The sequence below is a fragment of the Canis aureus genome, chromosome 16 (genome assembly GCF_053574225.1).
Source record: "Canis aureus isolate CA01 chromosome 16, VMU_Caureus_v.1.0, whole genome shotgun sequence".
NCBI lineage: Eukaryota > Metazoa > Chordata > Mammalia > Carnivora > Canidae > Canis > Canis aureus.
In genome coordinates this window covers 45652765-45674932 of record NC_135626.1, presented here as the reverse complement: position 1 = coordinate 45674932, position 22168 = coordinate 45652765, and the positions used below count along the sequence as shown (strand labels likewise).

Genomic DNA, 22168 nt, shown 5'->3' with positions numbered 1-22168 from the left:
GAGTAGGAGCTGCCAAAAGAGAGACTGAGAGAATGGGGAGGAGGGAGAAACATTCAAACAGACAATGGGTGAGAATTTTGAGACTGAAAGCCAGAGCTGAGTCCTCAGACTGAGGAAGCACCACCAGAGCAGGATACCCAAGAGCACGTCCATACTAGAGGCACTACAGGAAATCTGCAGAATGCCCAAGACAAAGACCCATTGCTTGGAAGCAAAGTAGAAAAGAAAATCTATTAAATGGCAGCAATTGGATGTTTCAGCAGCAGCAAGACAGGGCAGCAGATGATGACATAAATATCTGAAATGCAGAGGGGAAATTACTCTTAACTTGTCATTCTGTTAATTTTTTTAAAGCAAGCTCTTTGCCCAGTGTGGGGCTCAACTCATGAGACCAAGAACCACATGATCCACTAACTGAGTCAGCCAGGCGCCCCCTCAACCTATCCTTCTTTATTGGGGCAAACAATCATTTAATGGTAATGAGGAGAAAAATAATAGGGCATATTTTCAAGCAGAAAACTCCATGTGTTTCTCCAAGCTGTCAATGAGAGAATCACTAAAGATGCCCTTCAGTACAAAGAAAACTGGACCTGGGAAGGAAGAAGTAGGGTACTAGGGGCAGAGGTGACCACAGAGCTGGGTAAACGTGGAGCCGAAGATAAGTAAGCATTGACTATAATACACAATACTAACAATCACAATGACTCATTTTCCAAAAAAACCATAATGAAACTCATAACATAGAACAAAGGTTGGCAAGCTTTGACCCTTGAGCTAAATCCAGTCAGCAGCCTGTTTTTATATGGCCCTCGTGGTAGGAACACTGTTTATATTTTTTTATTGTGGTACAATACACATGACATAAACCTTACCACTGTAACCATTCTTAAATGTACGGGTTAGTGGCCGGAAGTACATTCACATTGTTATGCACCTGTTACCACCATCCGTCTCTACAACTTTCTCAGCTTCCAAACCAAAGCTCTGCTAAACCATGATTGTTGAGTAATGGGACATTATTTATTATACAATAGCTTCCCATCCCCTCTTCCTCCAGCCCCTGGAAACCACCATTCTGCTTTCTGGTTTTTTTTTTTTTTACTTTGGCTACTCTAGCTAGGGACCTCATATAAGTGGAATCATACAATCTGGCTTATTTCACTTAGCACAATGTTTTCAAGGTCGATTCATGTTGTAGCAGGCGTCAGAATGTCCTTCTTTGATACAGATGAACAATATTTCATTGTGTAGATATAATACATTTTGTTCATCCATTCGTCTATTGATGGGCACTTGCATTGCTCCCGTCTTTTGGCTACTGTGACTAACACTGCTATGAACGTGAGTGTGCAAATATATGTTGGAGTCGCTGCTTTCAGTTCTTTGGGGTATATACCCAGAAGTGGGGATGCTGGATCATATGGTGATTCTGGTTTTAACTTTTTGAGGACCATCATACTGTTTTCCATAGTGGCTGCACCATTGTATGTTCCCACCAGCAGTGCACAAGGGCTCCAGTTGCTCCATACCTTGCAACATTTGTTGTTTCGGGAGTTATTTAACAGTAGCCATCCTAACTGATGTGAAGTGGTAACTCAATGTGGCCTTAATTTCATTTACCTACATATTTGTGATATTGAAGCATCTTTTCATATCTGTATCTACAAATCTTCTTTGGAGAAATGTCTATTCAAATCCTTTGCTCATATTTTAATCAATTTGTAACTATTTTTGTTGTTGAGCTGTAGGAGTTCTTTATACATTCTGGATATTAACCCTTTGTCAGGTATAGGAAGAGTTTTATTTTTTTTTAAAGATTTTATTTATTTATTCATGATAGAGAGAGAGAGAGAGAGGCAGAGACATAGGCAGAGGGAGAAGCAGGCTCCATGCAGGGAGCCCGACGTGGGACTCGATCCAGGGGCTCCAGGATCACACCCTGGGCCAAAGGCAGGCGCCAAACCGCTGAGCGACCCAGGGATCCCCGGTTGTTGTTTTTTTTTTTTTTTTTAATTTTTTTAAGTAGGCTCCACATCCAGTATGGAGCGCAACACACAGGGCCTGAACTCATGACACTGAGATCAAGACCCTGAAATGAGATCAAAAGTCAGACACTCAACCAACTGAGTCATCCAGGTGCCCCAGATTTTACTTTTTTTATGTTTTTTTTTTTTTTTAAAGAAGAATATGTGACAGAAACCAAAGGTAACCTGCAAGGTCTAAAATATTTAATAACTGAAATACTGAAAATATTTGCTGACTGATGCCTTGATTTTTTTAAAGCATCAATAGTAATTAGGGAACAATGTAAACAGGAGTTCATTCTAGACATATTTTTAATTCCAAAATGTAAATATAATACACAGACTCACACACAGAGAAAATCAAGTTCCCTAGACAGCAATAGAAGTGTTCCTACCAGTTGTTAGTGGGAGATCACATCTCCAAATAAGGGCAGTGGGGCTGTCCCCCAACAGCGCTGTAGTGAGGATTAAATTCAAGCAGGAACTCACAGGGTGAGTCTTTAAATGTCAGCCTGTGAGCTGGGGCTCACAGATCCTTGACTCCCTTAGATGGAAAGCTTCAGGACAGGACAGCTTGGTGGCTTCTGGGACCAGCTGGGAGATGGACAATGAAGAAGGATTTCTTTTGAAGGTCCCCAGAAGAGACCCACTGTCAATGTGCTGGGACCACATTGACATGGATGACCACATCATCCAGAGTATGACTTCTGTCCTGTCAGGCTGAACCTCACTGCACCCCAGCCCCCTCGTCTAACACACTGTGCCCCCATCTCCCTGTATGTTTGTATCAGGGAGACAGAGGCGTCCTTCATGAACACCCAGCTCTCGAGGACATTCCTGTGGTGCTTTCCACGTGTACCATGGTCTCCAAGTTCACCGCCAAGCGACCTCTGTGCTGGGGTGAGTGTAGTGTGAGTGTGTAGTGTAGCCTCTGCAGCCCCACATCCACAGCATCCCATGCATGCACCACACAGATGCTCCCTGCACCCACAGCCCAGGGGGGTACACACGTGGTCCCACACAGGTGAGCACACACACCTCTCTGCACGCGGCAGGATTCCTCCCCTCCTTGGACACGATGACGCTGACCGACCAGCACCTGCACCTGAGCCCGGCTATCCCTACTCTACCCCTCCTACTCACAAGCACCTTTGAATACCTTTGTTCTACTGTTTGAGAAGCAGATGAACCCCTGCTCGAGATGACTCGATGAAGCACATGAACCCCTGCTCAAGATGACTCAATCCCCTGTCATAAGGCCACACGCAGGCCCCTCTCATCAGCAGAGAAGTTAAAAAGCTTGTTTTCTGATACCATGTATTTGCCCTAAATATCACTGAGCTCTGGCCCCTCTGACTCCTCAGGCCTCCAGCCACACCTGCTAAACAGAGGGGTTTAGCACCAGGATACGGACCCTGAATGAGGCCCTGTCAGCTCCTGGTCCTGGGGGCCAGAGCTTTGCACACAGAAGGACCTCAAAAAGGGGAATTTTGGAGATGCCTGGGTGGCTCAGTGGTTCAGCGCCTGCCTTTGGCCGAGGGTGTGGTCCTGGAGTCCCGGGATCGAGTCCCACTTCGGGCTCCCTACATGGAGCCTGCTTCTCCCTCTGCCTGTGTCTCTGCCTCTGTGTGTGTGTGTGTGTGTGTGTGTGTCTCATGAATAAATAAAACTAAAAAAAAAGTGGAATTTTTATCAGAGGTCTGAGGGCAAGAGAGGGAGTCTCTTTCTGTAGGAGTTTTTCTGCAGAGTCTCAGCCCTCACCCTAAGCCAGTAGCAACAGCCCCTGTCCCCACCAGAGCACAGCAGCCAGGAGAACCCCGCTGGGGCCCCACGGCCAAGAGCAGTGAGAGGCTTCTCTCGCCAGGTCCCCACCTCCACTAGCTCTAGGGGCTCTGGGGCTGGGGACAAGAGGACAAAGCTGAGAGGGGAGGTCCAGACCCCACCCTTGCCAACCCCAGCCGCACCCCGCATCTGTACCTGTCTCTGAGGCCCCTCTCACTTTTCCAATGCTGGGCTCTGGATTCTTGAGGGGAAATCCCAGCCACCTCTCTTTGGGGATCTGTGAGCCGTGGACTCCCTCTTCTGGTGAAGTGTGAGGAGATGGTGCTCAGAGCAGAGGGCCGGGCGTCTGAGGCAGAAGTGAGTGGAGATCCCGTGTCCTCTCACCCGCCCCGCTCACCTTCTCTGCGCCCAGGTATAGGCTCCTTAAAGATGCTTCTTCTTTTCCTCCCTAGCAAAGAAGCAAGGGGCAGGACTATCTCCTCTCAGCTTCAAAGAATTCACAGCCTCAAATAGGCCACCAAGGGTCCCTCTCCTGAAGGCAAAAGGACAACTGCCTTGGGACTCCCAAAGACACACCCGTGGATTTTTAAGACAAAGAAAATGAGCACACTCGTGAAAATGTGACAACTGTAATGGAAAATTAAAATAGGATTCTTTCTGTCTCCCTTTCTGCCATGGCCCCAAAGGCCAAGAAGAAAACAATAGGTGCCAACCACTGGCCAACCAGGTCCGAATGAAGGGCCAGACAGGTGGGCAGGAGCAGCACAGGTGGTGATCCGAAAGTCATTCTTGCAAACCCACTCACCGGGGCAGAGGGTGCTTTGCTCTCTCTTAAGCTAAGAAAGGAGGTTTACAAGTCACTCGGCTGGGGGGGGGGGGGGCTTGATTTGTGCAGCTAGAGTAAGAGGGAAAGAACCAGAAGAAAGCTGAGATCAGGAAATGCCACGCAACAAAAAGGAGAGAAAAAGAGCAGGGCTGCCCGGCCGGGGCAAGGGTGCCCGGTCTGAAGGGAGCTGGTGCGTGGTCATCTGAACCTTGCCCCAGCAACTGGGGATGTGACCACAGCTGAGATGTGGACCATGGGATGAATTCCTCATGCAACTGTCTGGAGGAGCCCCATGGTCCCCCTCAGACTGAGGAGGCTGAGGCCAAAAGACCCCAAGAATCCAGGAGGACCCCAGCTAGGGAAGAGCCCGCAGGGGAATCCCAGCAAGCACCGTGACTGATGCTTTTGGTCCATCAGTTGAGAACGTCATGGCTCTCCAGCCCTCCCCCTCCAGGAGCCACAGGTCACATGATGAGTGGGGGGGGGGGAAGCAGAGGTAGGTAGGAAAGAGAGAAGCTGACACCCTTCCCCAGCCTGCCTCAGTCCAAGCCGGAGGAGGGAAGGAGCTTTAGCTTTGGATGAAGTTCTGAGCTCATTACACTAACATCTGAACTGCGGGGGGACAGAGCTACTGAGATGGGGCTTATCACCGATAGTGCTTGGAGGATTTATTATCCGAAAGCGACCAGAAAAGTTATGGGACTCACCAGAGCTTTCATTCAGGGTTGGAAAATCAAAATAACTCACGGTGTATGTTTACAGGGAGACGTGGGTGCGGAGGGGTGGTGCATAAAGCTGGTTCCTTCTTGCACCCTATAAAGTTCTGGACGGGCAAAACGTTTTCCACGAATCATTTCATTTTATGTATCTTCAGATAACCTTGTGAAGGTCCAGTTATCAGCTCCCAGCTCGCAGATGAAGGAATCAAGGAGCTGCCCCACACTGGTCAGGGGTATTGCAGGACCCACGTAGCCCATGGTCCTGTGTCTACTGGTGACCCACAGATCTGACTTCCCCAGCTTGCCTCTGAGCAAGGGCAGAGATCCATGAGGGCATCGGCCGCACGCCTAGCGCCTCTCCCGGTGTTCGGCACCCAGCACGTATTCATTCTGAATGACGGCAAGGCCGCCCGGCCACGGAAATGCACAGAGCAGCATTTTATACATATTGACCAAATACTTGGCCAAACGCAAACGAATCAGCCACTCCCAGCTTCTCTTGCCCCACCTTCCCCATTCTCTTCTTCTCCACCATTCTTTCCCCCACCGAGATTGTGTCATAGTTACAGTGTGGAAAAGACCAACATCCGTCATCTCCATCTTCCTTCCTACTATTGGAACTTCCAGAAGGTTAACTGCACACAAGCTGGCCTAACCGGAGGCTGCACCTTCCAGCATCCTTCCGGCTAGGTGTGGCCATGTGAACAAGTACCGACCAATGGGATGTGAGTGGAAATGGCACCTACTACTTCTAGGTTGTGAACTAAAGGCCCCACCGCTTTTTCCTTTCCTGTTGTCTCTCTGAGTGTGAACATGGATGGACTTGAGGACGGGGAGGCAGCTTCAATCACTCCCCCAGTCCAGTGGTTCTCAACCTTGTCTGGACATCGGAGTCATCTGGGAAAGTCTCTTTAAAAATCTTGATGTGGGGCACCTGGGTGGCTCAGTGGTTGAGTGTCTGCCTTTGGCTCAGGTTGTAATCCTGGGTCCTGGGATCGAGTCCCACATTGGGCTCCCTACAGGGAGCCTCCTTCTCCCTCTGCCTATGTCTCTGCCTCTCTCTGTGTGTCTCTCATGAATAAATAAATAAATAAAATCTTTAAAAACTAGAAAATAAAAATCTTGATGCCAGGGTTTCACCTCCAAGCACTCTGACTTGATTGAACTGGGTATGGCCTGGGCATCACGATCTTTCAAGGTCCTGGCAGATGTCCACACAAGGTGGGGAGAGTAATCATGACAGTGACTAGGGGATGAGTGGAGAAACAAGATTTAAAAAAAAAAAAAATGGCCCTTAGATCACCTCTCTTCCCTGGAATCCACTCACCATAGACTGCCTCCTGCCTTTGGGCAATTATGTGACCAAGTCAGAAACTCCTTCATGTCTGAACCACATCCTTCCTTCTGGGATCTCTTCTGGGGTTACTGCTCCATAGGCTGGACCTCACCGAACCCAATCAGTGAATCCTGCAGCCTGCAGTAGTTGGTGCTGAAGATCCATGTGGGCTTGGTTTCTCTTTAGGGCCCTGGGGGCTTAAGAGTGGAACCCCATAGCCGTAGGGTACAAGTCTGGGCTCACTGGCTACTGGTAGACTAAGGTATGGATTGTTTTGCCTGTAATCTAATTTTAGACCAGCTTGGTAAATAAAGAAATCAAATGAATTGACCTACCAAGAATGATCCAGAAAGATCACCTTCCAAGAAAGATCCAGCCCATTCTGTGCGCTCTCCAGAAGTTTCCTTACCCCTAAATGAGTGACTCTGTGAGCCCAAAGGAGTGGATTCTGTGGGATGTAAAATGAGATGCTCTTTCAGTATTAAGTCATCTGTGCTTCCCTGCATGGTCAGCAAGCCCAGGTTTTGGCCATTCACCTGGCCACCATTCATCTCTAGAAGAATCAGGATGGATGACTCAGTAGCTGCAGTATTTATGGGCTAAATAAGGTAAATTGTTCAACGTTAAGAGCAAGATAAGAGGGATTCTTACCTATTAAACGAAATCTGATGAAGCTGAGGATTAAGGGGAGGAGCATAATAAGTGGTCAGGAGACCCACCTGAATCTTTCTTTTCCTATGAGAACTTTCCATGCAATTTTTAAAAAATGTTTTTTACCACGTGGCCCTTAATCTCAACACATTGTTCCATCCAGTTATAACCCCAGCAGGACCTCTGCAGGTAGCAATCACTCCAGGGCTTTGGGCAGAAACCAACGACAAGGGGCACATGCTCAGCAGCATGGGCAGAACCTGTAACTTCTCAACAGTGGCACTTGATATTTTGAACGAGATCATTTCATTGTGGCGGGGTAGGGGACTATCCTGTGCTTTGTAGAATTTTAGCAGCATCCCTGGTGTTTACCCCCTGGATGTCAGGAGCATTCCCCGCATCAGTCCTGACACCCAAAAACATGTCAAAGTTGCCCCTCCTTGAGAAGCACCACTCTAGACGAATTCCAAGAGGCAAGGAGTCTGATCCACGGCTACATCCCCAGGGCCTAGCACAGTGCCTGGCACGTATTAGGGCCCAATAAATACTCGCTCGGTGAAGTATGGGAGAGGAGGCGGGGATGTACCAAGGCCCATCTGGGGATGCATCCAGAGGTACCTACCAGACTGCATGCAGCGGCCATGAACATGCGTGCTCAGATCTCCTGCTTCGGGGAGCATATGGACTGATGGCCACCAGTGTGTCCATGCGGTGGCCAGGCTTCCCCCCGGGTCCCAACCAGTGACCTTGCATGGTGGAGGTGCTAAGGGAGAACCATTCTTGCCAGACATAGGAACTCCTCCTATGGTGACTTTGCCTCAGGGACACCCTAGTGGCTTGGTCAAAACTTTCCTGGAACTGTGCTGCCATCTGAGACTCTCCCTTGCCCGCTGCCCCTTCCCCGGAGGCCAGCCTGGCACAGGGTCTGACAGCCCTCACCCCCTCCAGCTCCAGCTCCCACTCTTTATCCTTCCCCCCAAATATCCCTTGCCCATCTAATCCCATCTTGTTTCTACTTCTTGGTGGATCTGAACACACCCGGCATTCTAGAAAGACGCCTTTCCCCATAACCCCCTTCCTGAATGATGCCACACTCTGGGGTGCTCTGTTGATAAAAGTAACATGCACAAACCAATTTAGACAGGAAGGGAGTTCTTGAAAGTGACTTAGTGTGCCTTTGTCCCTAGAACCAAACAAGAAATGAGTTTAATTCGTAAATAATAGCTCATAACTAACTAATAAAACCAGACACACACTAACATTCCAATCCAAAAGACTCTTACAAGTTAACCTTTTTTTTTTTTTTTAATCGGTTTTAAGGCAGCAAGTAGAGTCCTCTGGTCCGCATGCCTTTCTTCTGCCCAAGGGAGGGAAGGTGAGGAGGAAGGGTAAGAATTGGCCATTGGGACCCCAGTCAGCACACACTTCCCCATAATCCATCCCATCTTGTCTCTCTGGCCCCCAAAGGTGATCGTAATGCACTTTGGTTCCAGAACAAGCATGCCCATGGCCCCATCTGGCGGGGTCTGCTGGAAGCGTCTTCTTGGTCCACGGCCCCTGGCTCAGCTAGCTTTCCCCTCTGCCAGGCTCTCCCAGGGGCAGATGACCTCCTTTTCTATGCCCTGGTCACCCGATTCTCCTGTCCCGGTGTCCTCTGAGTCCATCAGACAGGTCCCACTCTGCGTAGGCACATCCATTTTGATCTGAAAAAAGCTTCAGGCACAAAAGGAAAGCAAGTGCTCAAAAGGAAAGCAAATCCTCAACATACCCTGACATCCTTGGAGAAGAGTGGCATGCAGGTGTAGTTGCCAAAAAAACTCTGTGTGCAGCAAATGGCTCGGTGGATTTCTTTTATTGGTGGTAGAAAGGGACTCACATTTTTCTGCTGAATTGAGGCTGATTTGAAAGATGTTTTATTTTCATTTTTGAGGGGCTTGAATTTTTTATGGTTTTAATGAGTTCGGGATGTCCCATTAGGACATGCCTGCAGTTTAATCCTCAATCTAGTTAGACTGCCTTCTGATGAAGTGGTACCCCTGAGCAAAGAACCTGTTAAAAGCCCCAAGCCCATGTGTGTGTGTGTGTGTGTGTGTGTGTGTGTGTGTGTGGCATGGCAGCGGCTGCAAAGCTAGAACATTCCCTGAGTAAGGTTAGTTGGGAAGAATCGATAGACATGCTCACCCTCAATCCTTGGCCGCCTTCCTGCCCCCCCTCCTCCTCCTGACAACGTGGGCAACAGAGAACTAATAACCTCTGCCTCCTGCTGTCTCCCAAGCACACTGGCCAGGCAGAGGAGGCCAGGGATGCTCCGGTATCCATGGCAACCTGAGACCTCTGCGTGGAGCTTTCTTTCTCCAACACCAGCCAAGGCCAAACACAGGCGCATGTTGATTGGTGCCGGGATACCCCCAACTGTCTTCCCCAAACCATCATAGGTGGGGCCTAATTCACAGTTTTGCCTTGTCCACAACTTTCCTTTCTGTCACTGGTCCAGGAGCTATGGAGTACCCCTGGGAGTTTTCTGCATCCGGTAAGCTGCCTCAGGGCACTTGGGGTTCTCAGAAATCAGGCTTGCAACGCCACCCACAATGGAGCAGAGAGGGGCCACCTCTCAGAAGAGACGCACTGTGGTTTTCACAGGAGTGACTGTAGAACCAGGGATCCCAGCAAGCCCCTCTGGGAGTCCGCAGGTACATGCAGGAGGAGGGTGGGTGAGGCGAGGGCACCTCAGACAGGGGAGGGGACTGGAGCCCCCACACCTGTGGTTCCCAGGGCTGCCACTGGCCTTTCTTGCCCTTTAGAAGTGCGGTGGATTCATTAGAGTAACGTTTGGGGGATGGGGCAGGGTGTGTGCTGAACAGAAGGGGGAACAGGATGAAAAAGAGAGACACCTGTTCCTCTTCTTTCTCAGGAAGCAGGGGAGGGCAATGCTGAGTTCCTAGAAACTATCTTACAGCTTGTTTTAGTGTCTACTAGGCTAGAATCCCTGTTACCCAACCCACCAGCCCCCAGTTCCAGACCATGTTCAAGCCACACAGCCCTGGTCCCCGCCACAAACATACATGCATACACATGCACACTCACATGCCCACAGACATATGTGCACTTCACTGTGCACGTTCACACACAGTGAAGTGTGCAAACATATACACAAATACCCAGGCATATGTACATGCATGCATGCTCACACACAGGCAAATGTGCAAACACACCGCCCCACAGACATGTGCACACATGTGCACACACAGGCGTATGCACACATATGCGTGCTCACGCAGGCAAGTGTGCATAGACCTCCAGGCACATGTGCACACTGCACAGGTATGTGCACCATGCACGGAGATACACGTGCACACACCCACACACGCGCACACAGCACAGTCCCTTCTGGTTCTTACTTCGCTACTCTCCTGGCTTTCTGTCGTGGCAGCTGCTGGCCCACATCCCCCAGGGGCTGCACCTTCCCGTGGGACACCGGGGGGCACTTGGGCGAGAGCCTGGCAAAGACGGGGGAAGCTAAGCAGCCCCGTCTCAGCAGCCTGCCGAAGGTCAGGGCCGCGCGGGCCTTGGCCGGGGCCTTGGGCTGGGGCCGGGGCCAGGGGCGCTCGGCCGAGGCCCCCCGGGAGTCAGCGTCGGCTGGCCCCGCGCAGGCCCCCGGCCCGCTGGCCTCCCCCTTGGGCTCCGAGCTCTCCAGGGCCACCCGGATGGGCGAGGGGCAGATGGCGCTGCTGGGCCTGCGGATGAAGCGGCCGGGTGAGGGGAAGGGCCTGCGCGGGGAGCGGCAGGACGGGGAGAAGGGGCTGGAAGGAGAGGGGGGCACGCAGGTCCCGGTGTACACGGCCAGGTGAGGGCTGGGCGCGGTGTGCTGGCCCGGCTGCAGGGAGGAAAGAGAGCCAGAGTGAGTGGCGTGGGCCCGGGGGCCCTGCTCCCTCAGCTCCTCCCCGTGCCCGGAGCGGGGGGCCGGGGAGGGCGCCCAGAGCCACCCGCCGCGGTGGCACAGCCGCACGAGGCCTCCTGCCCAGGGGCTGCCCGTCCCTGACCCCCGCCACGGTGCCCGGAGTCGGGCGGCCGCATCGCAGACTGTCTTCGGGGCCTGGGGCACCAGGTGTGGCCAGGCTGGCCTCCAGTTCCCCTCAACTCCTGCCCCAGTGAACTGTGCTCAGCACCCGCCACCCCCCACGCCATCCCTTCCCTATCCTGGGCTCCCAGCCTGGGGACTGGAGGCATCTAAACCCTGTGACGGAGCAGTGGAGGTGGTACGAGGAGCCCCGGCTGGGGCCCCGCTGGCTTGAGACCGCCCACCTTGTCCTGGGCCCCGACCCCTGTCAACCTGGCCACACTTGGGGTGGCCACGCTCTGGCACTTTCCACGCCTCCCACAGCAAAGCAGGGGGGCCAGAAAGACTGAGTGTGGAACCAGGACACGTCGGTGGAGTGGGGGGGATCTCAGCCTCCCCGGCTCCCGAGGCCCCAGAGTCAAGGAGCAGAGGGGCCGGAGTGCCAGACCAGGCAGGTGTTCAGCGAGGAAGCCCGAGAGAGCTTTGTCTGAGCCGACAAAGTTAAAATTGGAATTTGCAGGGAGGCTCTCTGCTGCCACCTCTCTACCCTCCACAGACGGGCCTCTAAGGGCCCATCGGCCCAGTTTGTTGTGCCCACACCAAAGTCTAGCCAGGATGTGCTGGTCCTGGTGGGGAAGGGGACCCTCTGGGACAGTTAGGCCAACGCTGTCTCTGAGAGAGAACCAGAAAGGACTTCAGGGAACAACAAACCCTCTCCGGAACTGGCACAGCCCCACAGATGCCCCGCTTAGGGAAGCCTGCCTGCCCCTGGGGCCTGGGCATCGTCCTGGGGCCAAAGGAGGGCAGCTCAGGGCACTGAGCTGGAGGCAGCTGGTTTCCTTGGGGTGTGGCCTGATTTCCAGGTCACCCCGAGTGTGCCAGGCACATCCAAAGACAGCTTTTGGAGGAAAAGAAAGGCCAGGAGGCCACTGAAGGCTTTGCCACGGGGCACCGGGGGTGGTCTCCATTCTCCCCCACCAGCTCCCCGAAGTTCAAGCTCAATCCCATCCTGAAACAGCAGCTGGGAGCCGCTAATTCTGTTCCTCTGCTCTGGCAGCCACAGGCCAACAAACCAGAGCCAAGGCCCAGACCTGGGGCCCCAGGGTTGACAGACTCATCGTTGTTAATATGTAGTGAGAATCAGCAAATAAGAGGCTCTGGGCTGAGCACTTTTCTTGGATCACTGCATTTACTTCCCAGAGCCACTTGGTAAGGTGACCAACTCTCATTATCCCCATTTTATAGATGAGGAAACTAATGCTTCAAAAAGTGAGCCCCAAGGACAGGCCACTGGGGACGGCGAGGCAGGCTTTGAAGCCGGGCTCTCGGGCTGCATGTCCCAAGGCGGCCTGCACCTCAGCCCACCTCACAATCACCCCGGGTGTCTGCTGCAGGTGCAGATCCCAGCCCCAGTCAGACCCACCCATGGGGACTCAGGGACTGCAACTGAGGGACGGCATCTTCTAACAGACACCCAAGGTCACGGTTTTGTTATCTGCCCAATGAGTTTGAGGAGCCCCACAGTATGCCTCTAACACTGTCCTTCTATGGAGATGAGGGTCTTCACCTTGGACACAGTCTGCATAACACAGACAAGCATGACCATAAAGGGGAAGGACGCAGTCGGTGGTGCAGTCGGTGGAGCATCCAACTCCCGGTTTCAGCTCAGGTCATGATCTCAGGGTCCTAGGATCGAGCCCCATGTTGGACTCCACGCTCAGTGGGGAGTCTGCTTCTCCCTCTCCCTCTGCCCTTCCCCTGCTCACTCTCTCATCTCTGCCTAAAATAAATAACATCTTAAAAAAGAGAGAGAGAGAATAATGATAAAAGCTTGCTCTAATTAAGGGGTCAGGAGACGATGGTTTGGTGAAAAGAGTCCGGCCCTATAACACAGGAAGCATCTACGATGTGCTAGTAGATGTATGTGTCTGTAATGCCCTCATTTTAGAGAACAGAAAATTGAGGTCCAGAGGGGTTCATCACCCTCCCGAGGCTCTCACAACCAACAGGGACTGTGCTATGTAGGATGCTAAGGTGGTCCCTACATTCCCGTCCCTGTCTTCCAGTGTGGGTGCAGACCATAAACGTCACATGACAGTCACTCCAAAGTCAGGCTACGTGATATGGCATAGGTGACATTAACAAAGGATTATCTGAGTGAGCCTGACCTCATCACACGAACCCTTCAGATCTGAGTCTAGAGGCCAGAGACAGACGTCAGAGAGGTCTGAGGCATGACAGGAATTCAACGAAGGAGAAATTCTCTGTTACTGGCTTTGAAAGTGGAAGGGGGACACATGAGAGGGACTAGGGCGGCTTCTAGGGGCTGAGTACAGCCGTCAGCTAAAAGCCAGCAAAAAAACACTGGGGCCTTCAGCCTTACAATGAGACACTGAACCTCACCATCAACCTCAATGAGCTTGGAACAGACCCTTCCCAAGAGCCCCCCAATAGGAACACAGCAGCCTGGCATGACCTTGAGTGTGAGACCATGAGCAGAGGACCCAGCCCAGCCTCCTCTGGCCAACTGTGAGCTAACAAGCATCTGTGTCCGGGCTACTTTGTTACACAGCAATAGACAGCTAACACAGCAACTAGATGAGAATTCAATCCCAGGAGTGGGTAACCCCACAGCCCCTGCTTCGTCAACTGATCCTGATGGCCATCCCATTGCCTGCGGGGCTCAGATAGGACCTGGGGTCCTGCACAGTAGACTGAAACAACAAAACTAGGAAATAGGCTTTGTTAAGAGAGATGGAGTGGCATCAAGGCTCTCCTCCCTCAATAAATTGACTGAGGACACCCAACCATGAATCCTACTTTCTCAGAACCTGTAATAAACTCGTGATCACTCCCACTTTACGGATAAGAAAACTGAGGTTCGTGGAGATGACAACTTGACCAAGATGGTAGAGTTTATGACAGGACGGGCCTCTCCATTACCGCCCCCCGCACCCACCCAATTCTGTGTCCTCTGCTCACCCCTCACCTCCTCCAGCACCTTCTTTTCCAGGATGAATGACAAGACAGGTAAGGAAGTAGCGACTGTCCTGCTTGACTTACCTGGTCCGGGAAGGTCCCTTCTGGGCAAATAGCCATTAGCGCCATTGGCCCTGGATACCTGTAGCAGGACACCTTTTACCCCATCCCTCCGTGACTCTGGCCCCTCCCAAAGAGACCTAGTCCCTCCAGCACATGCCATGCCCACCATTGGTGTGAGGCAGCGAAGCAGTGGCATGCAAGGCACATGGCAAAGAAATGTGACACGCAGAGACACGGTGAAGCTCTGAGAGCTTGGTTCGTTTGGTCTTGTGCTGCTGTTTTATTATGCAAGGAGCGAACAGAACGGGGAGAGGAGCATGAAATGCAGTGGGTACACAGTGACATGAAAACACAATCACAGGCCTTTCAATGGAGTGCAAAGCAGGTGGTGCAAAGAGATGCGATTCACTTTGTCTAGAAACTGGCTGAGAATTTGAAGGAGACCTTGTGGCCTCCTGGACTCCCCCATCCTGTGAGCCACGTTCAGGTTCATCATGCAGAGTACACAGCGGTCCCTATGGTCCCTCCTTCCTTTCCCTTTCCCCATTGCCTCGAAAAGCCCATAAGCAAACTGGCTCCATGGAGAACAATCTACAAGGGTGAACCCATCATTCCTCCTACCTACTATCTGGTTTGGCACAGCCTCACACAAGACCTTCCCCTTACTGTAGCCATGAAGCTGGAACCAGAGGATGGACCAGTCACTGTACGGTTGCTGGTCAGCCCTCTCATAGACAGCAGATATGACACCAATGCCCCACTCTCCTCCCTTCAAATATATCCTGGTCTCTGGAGAGTGCGGAGGGCCACACTGCAAGACTCTGAGAGAGCAGAGAAGTAAGATGGTTTAGGGAAACAAAGTTGTAAACACACTTCAGGAAATGCCCTAAATAATAAAGAATAACAAAGAATAATGAATCACTGTATGGGACGATGTTGACAGATGCAGAAAGCCCAAGCTTACTCTGAGACCATATGCTGCTAGGGATGGTGGTGATGATGGTGATGATGGTGATGATGATTATGGTGGTAATGGTGGTGATGGTGATGGTGGTGATGGTGTAATGGTGGTGGTGATGATGGTTATGGTGATGATGATGACAATGGTGATGATGGTTATGGTAGTGATGGTGGCAGTGATGATGATGATGAAGGTGGTGATGATGGTGGTAGTGGTGGTGATAGCGATGGTTATGGTGGTGGTGGTGGTGGTGGTGGTGGTGGTGATGATGGTGATGGTGGTGGTGATGATGATGTTGATAGTGATGGTGATGACAGTGATATGAGGAAGAGGATGGTGATGATGATGAGGACGGTGACAGTGATAATGGTTATGACACTGATAATAGTAGCTAGCATTTATTGAACCATTATATGCCAGACATTATCCAATGTACTCTACCTATTGTCCCTAGCCTTTATACTATCACAATCCTCACAAGAACAGTCCTTTCTCAGGACGCCTGGGTGGCTCAGCAGTTGAGCATGTGCCTTCGCCCGGGGCATGATCCTGGAGTCCCAGGATCGAGTCCCACATCGGGCTCCCTGCGTGGAGCCTGCTTCTCCCTCTGCCTATGTCTCTCTCTCTCTCTCTCTGTGTCTCTCATGAATAAATAAATAAAATCTTAAAAAAAAAAAAAACAAAACAGTCCTCTCTCTAAAAGTCAAGCTTGAAAAAGAAATTCTACAGAGTAAATCCTGGTACTTTACCACATAGTTTATATTCTAGCATAATCTATACCCCACCACAAACAGAGAAACTCAAGCAGTTTAAAACCTGGCATTAAGGAATTACGATGGTGTCTAAGGACACAGACAGCAGAGAACACCATAATCATTAAATAGAGCAATAATGCTGTCCCAACAAACACTATTTTCAAAATACTGTTTGATTCTCAAAGATTCCAAGATACTGTTTGAATCTTTGAGAGTCAAACAGACCTTGTGGGGCTCCTGTTACGTGTGCCACACAGAGCAAGCTAGCAGGAGCAGCCTCCACCTACTGGAGCCCAGCAGCGGACACTTAGGAAACTTCAAAGCTGGGTAGGGACCTGTGGCTCCTTTGCTGCCAAACATGAGAGATTCTGGAGGATTCGTCCTCCGTCCTCCAGGCCTCACGATCCTGTCCCGTCTCTGTGCTCTTCTGATGTGCTGTACACCACCCCAGCCTCCATCCCATTCTGTCTCACCTTGCATCTTTGCACCCACGCACCCTTGTCAGCCCCTTGAGGGTGAAGAACCTCTCGTCCATTTTTGTATCGGCCATGGCACCCTTCACTGGGTGTTTAGGGAACACTCAGAGGACATAAATGTCACTCTCCGGGACTAAAGCCATTCATCTCCCACCTTCCTTCAGAGGGGTAGTGTCACAATACTTATTGACACTTATTTATCCCATCAAGCACGACAGCCAACTTTACACGCTTGTGCCTCTCATTAGAGTGTGGGATCCTTGTGTATCTGACATTGGGAATGTTTCCATTGATATGTGTGGTGTCCCTATGTGCCCCTGGTCATCTGCTGGAAGGTGAGAGACCTGTCAAGCAGACACATCTCACACATGAGGAGGCCGATGGCAGATGGTTGAGTCAAAGATGAACTTGATGCAGTCTGTAACTTGAAGAATTCACGATGCATTTGATACCCCGCCATCCTCACCACTATTGCACCGGGCATGTGCTCTCCACTCCTATGAGGTAACTAGAAAGGGTAGTGAATATGCACTTCTGATTTCATGCTTCTCTAGCTTCCCCAGTAAAGTAGGACAAACAGCAGGAGAGCCTGGTAAACATACTCTCCCAGGAGTCTGAGGGCAAAGCCTAAACCTGCCACAGCCAAGCACGAAATGTCTTTGATGTCTCAATTTTTAGCTTAAAAAATTCATGTACATTTTGCATTCTAATTCATAATACATTCATGATTATTTTAATGCAAGAAAATTTAAAATCACCTAAGTTTCATCTCATTTTAAATCTTCAAGTAAAATGGAAGCCCCAGGCTCGGTACCCTCCTGGAATTCACAAAGTCTGTTTCAAGAAGTATGGATCCGGTCTCAACCCCTCACTTCATGAATCAGGAAGCAGAGACAGTAAGTGACTTGGTGAAGACCACAGGCCACCTACCACTAGCCTTCTCCAAATCCAGGGCTCTTTCCTTTCCTTTCCCTCCCTCCCTCCCTCCCTCCCTCCCTCCCTCCCTCCCTCCCTCCCTTCCTTCCTTCCTTCCTTCCTTCACGTGATATACGCTTCTGCAGAACTCACTACCTCAGGTGTTAGGCTCCAAGCGATGAGACATGGCCCTGCCTCACGTCACTCAGTACACAATGGCCATTACCAGAAACTTCTGCTTGGGGTGCCCTCCCTGAGTTGAAAGACTCCAACATTCTTCAAAAGAGAGATGACCAAAGCATACCTCTGATTGCTCTTCCAGAGTGTAAACTAGTCTACGACTGGGGAAAATGGAGAGAATAATGGGATCATTTTGCTAACATAAAACCAAGAGCCACAAACTCCTTGTGATGACCTAAAAAGTCCCCAATGACCTGGTCTTGCCCACCTCTCTAAGCTCACGCTGTGCCATGCCTCCTTTGCCCATGAGGCTCCCTTTGCCTAGCTTTTCATTCACTCCAAGCTGCTTCCCCACAATGGGCCTTTACACATGCAGACAGTCCCCTCTGCCTGGAAAGTTCTCCCTGCCTGCCCACATGCTTCCTATGGCCCATTTTTTTCTCACCCTCTTATATGTTACCACCTTGGAGAGGCCATCTTAGTGTACACAACCCTCCTTTTTCCTATCACAGCATCGTATCCATTTCCTTTATAACACCTTGTACAGGTTTGACCACATAAGTGTGTTGTTGTTGATTGCAATGATGGCTTCAATTCTTCATCCTTCCTGTCTTCACGTCTTTTGCAACAAGACTTTACAATTTATCTCCCTAAAGACTCTCCCTAGAGTCTACTTCCTCACCCCTTGGTTCTAGGCTGGCTTTGTAACTTGATTTGGCCAAGAACATGAGGTGGAAGACTGTGCACCAATTCTAAGCCTACACCTCAAGACTCTATGCATTTCCACTCACTCCCTTGCAATTCCACCATCAGCATCGATCATGCCAGATCATGTTGAGGCCAGGCTGTCAGAGGACAAGAGACATGAGAAGTAGAGAAGAATCATTCCACTCATCCCAGCTTAGGCTACCACAGACCATTCCTCCAGGGATGGGAATGAGCTCCAAGATCAACAGAGCCACACAGATGACTCTAAACCTATGAGCAACAGACCCTGACTACTGGATGCCGCTCTAGTTTTGTGGTTGTCAGCAAAGGTAGTGATACAGTCGGCTTCATTATTTTTTGTCAGTCCTAGACTATAAGCTCTATGAGATGGAGACCATGCCCACTGTAGTCACCAATGCCTGGCACATAATAGATACTCAGTAAAATGTGTCATATGAGTCTTTTTGCTGTGCTATGTCGGTTCCTGGCTCACTGACTTACTCTATCTCCTTTATGTTCTTACACAGGTGTATGAGGTGAGGCTAACTAACTTCAAGAATTACCTTGTATTCCTCCTGAGGTCAGAGTTTGATCTGTTCTCCCCTTCCACCCTGACCAAGGACTGACCTAGTCTAGAGCTACACAGGACGGAAGCACCAGCATCTAGAAAATATCCAAAAGAAGGACACCTCGGTGGCTCAGTGGTTGAGCATCTGCCTTTGGCTCAGGGCATGATCCCGGGGTCTTGGGATCGAGTCCCACATTGGGCTCCCTGTGGGGAGCCTGCTTCTCCCTCTGACTGTGTCTCTGCCTCTCTCTCTGTGTCTCTCATGAACAAATGAATAAAATCTTTAATGAAAAATAAAAGAAAGAAAGAAAATATCCCAAGGAGTATTATCTTTGACCCTAATTCATCTTGAAAACATCCAGGTATTTACCATCTCTCTTCCCACGAATGAAGATACTAGCACCTTTCCTTTACCCACAATGAAGCTCCTCAGAAAGCTGTTTCCCCTTGACTGTTCTGGAGGCTTCTAGCCTGAGTCCTTCATCCCTACCAGCTACATATTCCCCTGGTAGGTATCAGGGGACGGGTAGAAAAAAAGGAAGGAGAGAGCTCACCAACCCTCCCTAACTGTGACCAAGAGCAAGCTCACCAGGGATGTCTTAGCAGGGCCTTTCCAGGAAGGTATAGGAGGGGAGTCCTGGGGACCCTGCAGCTAGTCCCTGGGAGGGATCTCAGACTCCTTTAGAAGCAGAGTCTAAATTGGGGAAATGGGGTGAGGAGGTTCATTAAGCTATCTGAAATGATGTACCTGAAAAAACACTATGCCTTGTGGGAGTAGAGGGGCCTCCTCCTTCATTTTCCAAAGCAAATGGTGGCTCATGAAGCAGCCTGTTTTCTCTATGCTCCCGCTGCAAGAACCCCCTCAGCAAGTGAGACAGGTGACCTCACCCCACCGCTGGCAATCCTGGCCCTTGGTGAACTGGAGCTGGGGGGTTGGGGGGCCTAGCTCTAGTTGCCCTGGCATTAGGAAGTCCACCATGAAGGAGGTCGGGGGAGTATGGGATGAACCTGGCTGCCCCACTACCTCACTAATGGGGAACAGCATTCTCTAGGCTCTGATCCTGCCTTTCTTTGCTCACACCATCCCCCACCCCACCCCCCACAAGATCACAGATCTATTTAGGAGGTAGCTCTCTTTTGAGTTGGCTCCTACGGTCCAGCTTGCTCATGACCTGGGTGATATCCACTGTGTTGGCTGCTTCTCGAGCCTTGGCTTCTTCTTCCAGCTGCCTTAGGATGACGGGGCTCGGGCTGGAACGCAGGTGGCGCCGCATAAATGGGAGGCCGGAGCTAGAAGGAAGGACAGGGTGGCGGTTGGTGGAAAGGCAAGTGGCCCACCCAGCAGGGCCTCTGTACCACCTGATGGGAGACGGAGCTGCAGGACCAGAATCTGGGCTTTTTCCTCATTTTCCTGGTGAGCCCCAAGGGGGGCCCTCAGAGTCATGTTCCACCTTAGCTCTTTCTCCCCCATTGTTGGACGGACCAGATGAGTACCGGCTGCCCTTGGATTTTACACTAGGCACAAGGAGGGCTGCTGTGGCGGTGATAACCTGCCTTCTACAAGGGTTAGAAATCAATGTGTCAGCTGAACTTCCCAGTGGGCTCTTCCTGAAAGAAGGGGGCTCCAAGGGTTCTGGCCTCAGGGAGCAGTTGGAGCATTTGTTTTCAAAAGCCAGGGATCTGGGAAGGAGGAAAAGAGCTGGGCTCCCAAGAGGGAGAGGCTGGGCCAGCAAAGCAAGGGGGAAGAGGCCTGGAGAGGGTTGGTGGGCTGGTGGTACTGTGCGTGCGCTGGATGAGTCAAGACCTCAAAAGAAGTCAAGCATGGGTTCCGGGGACCCAACTCTGTCTACCATTGTCTTGGGGACCAGGTGAAAGTTCTGGGTGTCTGAGTGATGCAGGTAATGGGGAGCTGCAATGCCTGGAAAACAAGCATTTCAGCAGCAAGGGCGGACTTAAAACCCAAGACCTCCCCAAATCTCTGGACTACAAAGGCCCAGAGGATTCTTGTATCTGCCCTAGGGAAGAAGATGAGGGCTCTCCTACCAGTAAGTCAGGCCTGAACTTGGGTCTCCCACCAGCCCTGCCAAGGGGAAGCATGGAGCTCGATTTAACTGGTTCCAGAGAAATTAAGTTTCATACGTCGTCTGACGCTCAAGAGCCATGGGACAAACTCACACCCACCGCAACCCCCACATATGTACAGGCTGAGCTTCCCTCGGTACAGGAGCCTTCACACAGGTATTCTCACTCACAGGGACACCACCACACCCACAAGTCCCCACTCCCAAGCCAGTGGTGCACCGGGGCCCTCATGCCACCCCAGCACCCAAGCCCCCGTCCCACCTCGGGGTGCTCCAGAAAAGATCCCAGCTGATTTATCAGGTCTGCCCCAACTTACAAAATATCTGGAGAGAGAAATACGAGATTGTCCTCCCTTCCCCACTACTTTCTGGCAGAACTTCTGGAGAGATTATACTCCCTTCTGTGGCTCAAAGGAGAAGCTTTCAAGCCCCCAGGGACACTGAACTCCCTTCCTTCCCTGTAAACCTAGAAGAATAGCACCACAGAGACTTCCTTTCTCTCCTTTTTATAACAGGGCCATTATCCTCAAGAATGAAACCAAGTTGGGTTGTTTTTTCTAAGCTCCTTTGATAAAGGCTCCGGTCCAACCACCCCTCTTTTGAATTGAGTTGGAGTCGCTGGAAAAGAGCCCAGCGTGGGCTGAGCCGGCAAACAGGGGAACATTTACCAACCATGGGGGGACAGGCCACGCGCTGGCTCTGGGAAAGCCTCTGCCAAAGTCCCGTGTCTTTGTTCAAGCTGTCACTAGGCTCCTCTTTTGAATCTTCAGTCCCTACAGAGTTTTCTCGCCCTTCCCCCTCCCCAGAATGAGTTCAAACTGCCCCTCGGAACATTTTATCCTTTGCCCACGGGTTCTGCTAGACGGGATGACCCACCTCTCCAACGGGGAAGATGCACACGAACCAGTTAACAGGGGATTCACAAAAAGGGGGTCCCTGGCGTCAACAAGGATGCTTAGAATGCCCCTGTTCATTTCCCCCATTAGTCTGCTGTTTTTCTGGGGGTGTAGTCGGCTATGTTCTCTAAGGTCTTGGGACTTTCCAAGGATCCGAGGACATGGCTAACTTAATTCCCACAAATTAGTTT

General features: G+C 51.0%; 1 protein-coding gene and 1 long non-coding RNA gene across 4 annotated transcripts in view; one reads left to right on the top strand and one right to left on the bottom strand.

Moving 5' to 3' along the window:
- Positions 1-8599: 8599 nt before the first annotated feature.
- Positions 8600-22168, bottom strand: part of RGS9 (regulator of G protein signaling 9) — a 68542-nt gene continuing 54973 nt past the window's right edge. For 2 of the 3 annotated variants that reach the window (XM_077853700.1, XM_077853701.1), the window contains exons 17-19: positions 20173-20290; positions 10737-11212; positions 8600-9051 (exon numbers count right to left, since the gene is read on the bottom strand). In XM_077853700.1, the coding sequence (XP_077709826.1) occupies positions 8901-9051; positions 10737-11212; positions 20173-20290 (745 nt within the window). In that variant the 3' untranslated portion in view covers positions 8600-8900. Of the gene's footprint in view, positions 9052-10736; positions 11213-19263; positions 20291-22168 lie in introns of those variants that run through there. The other variant, XM_077853702.1, reaches the window with a different exon arrangement.
- LOC144286784 (uncharacterized) lies at positions 13578-19312 on the top strand. The gene is made up of 3 exons (XR_013354739.1): positions 13578-14425; positions 17418-17525; positions 18960-19312. It is a non-coding gene; the product is annotated as an uncharacterized LOC144286784 (long non-coding RNA).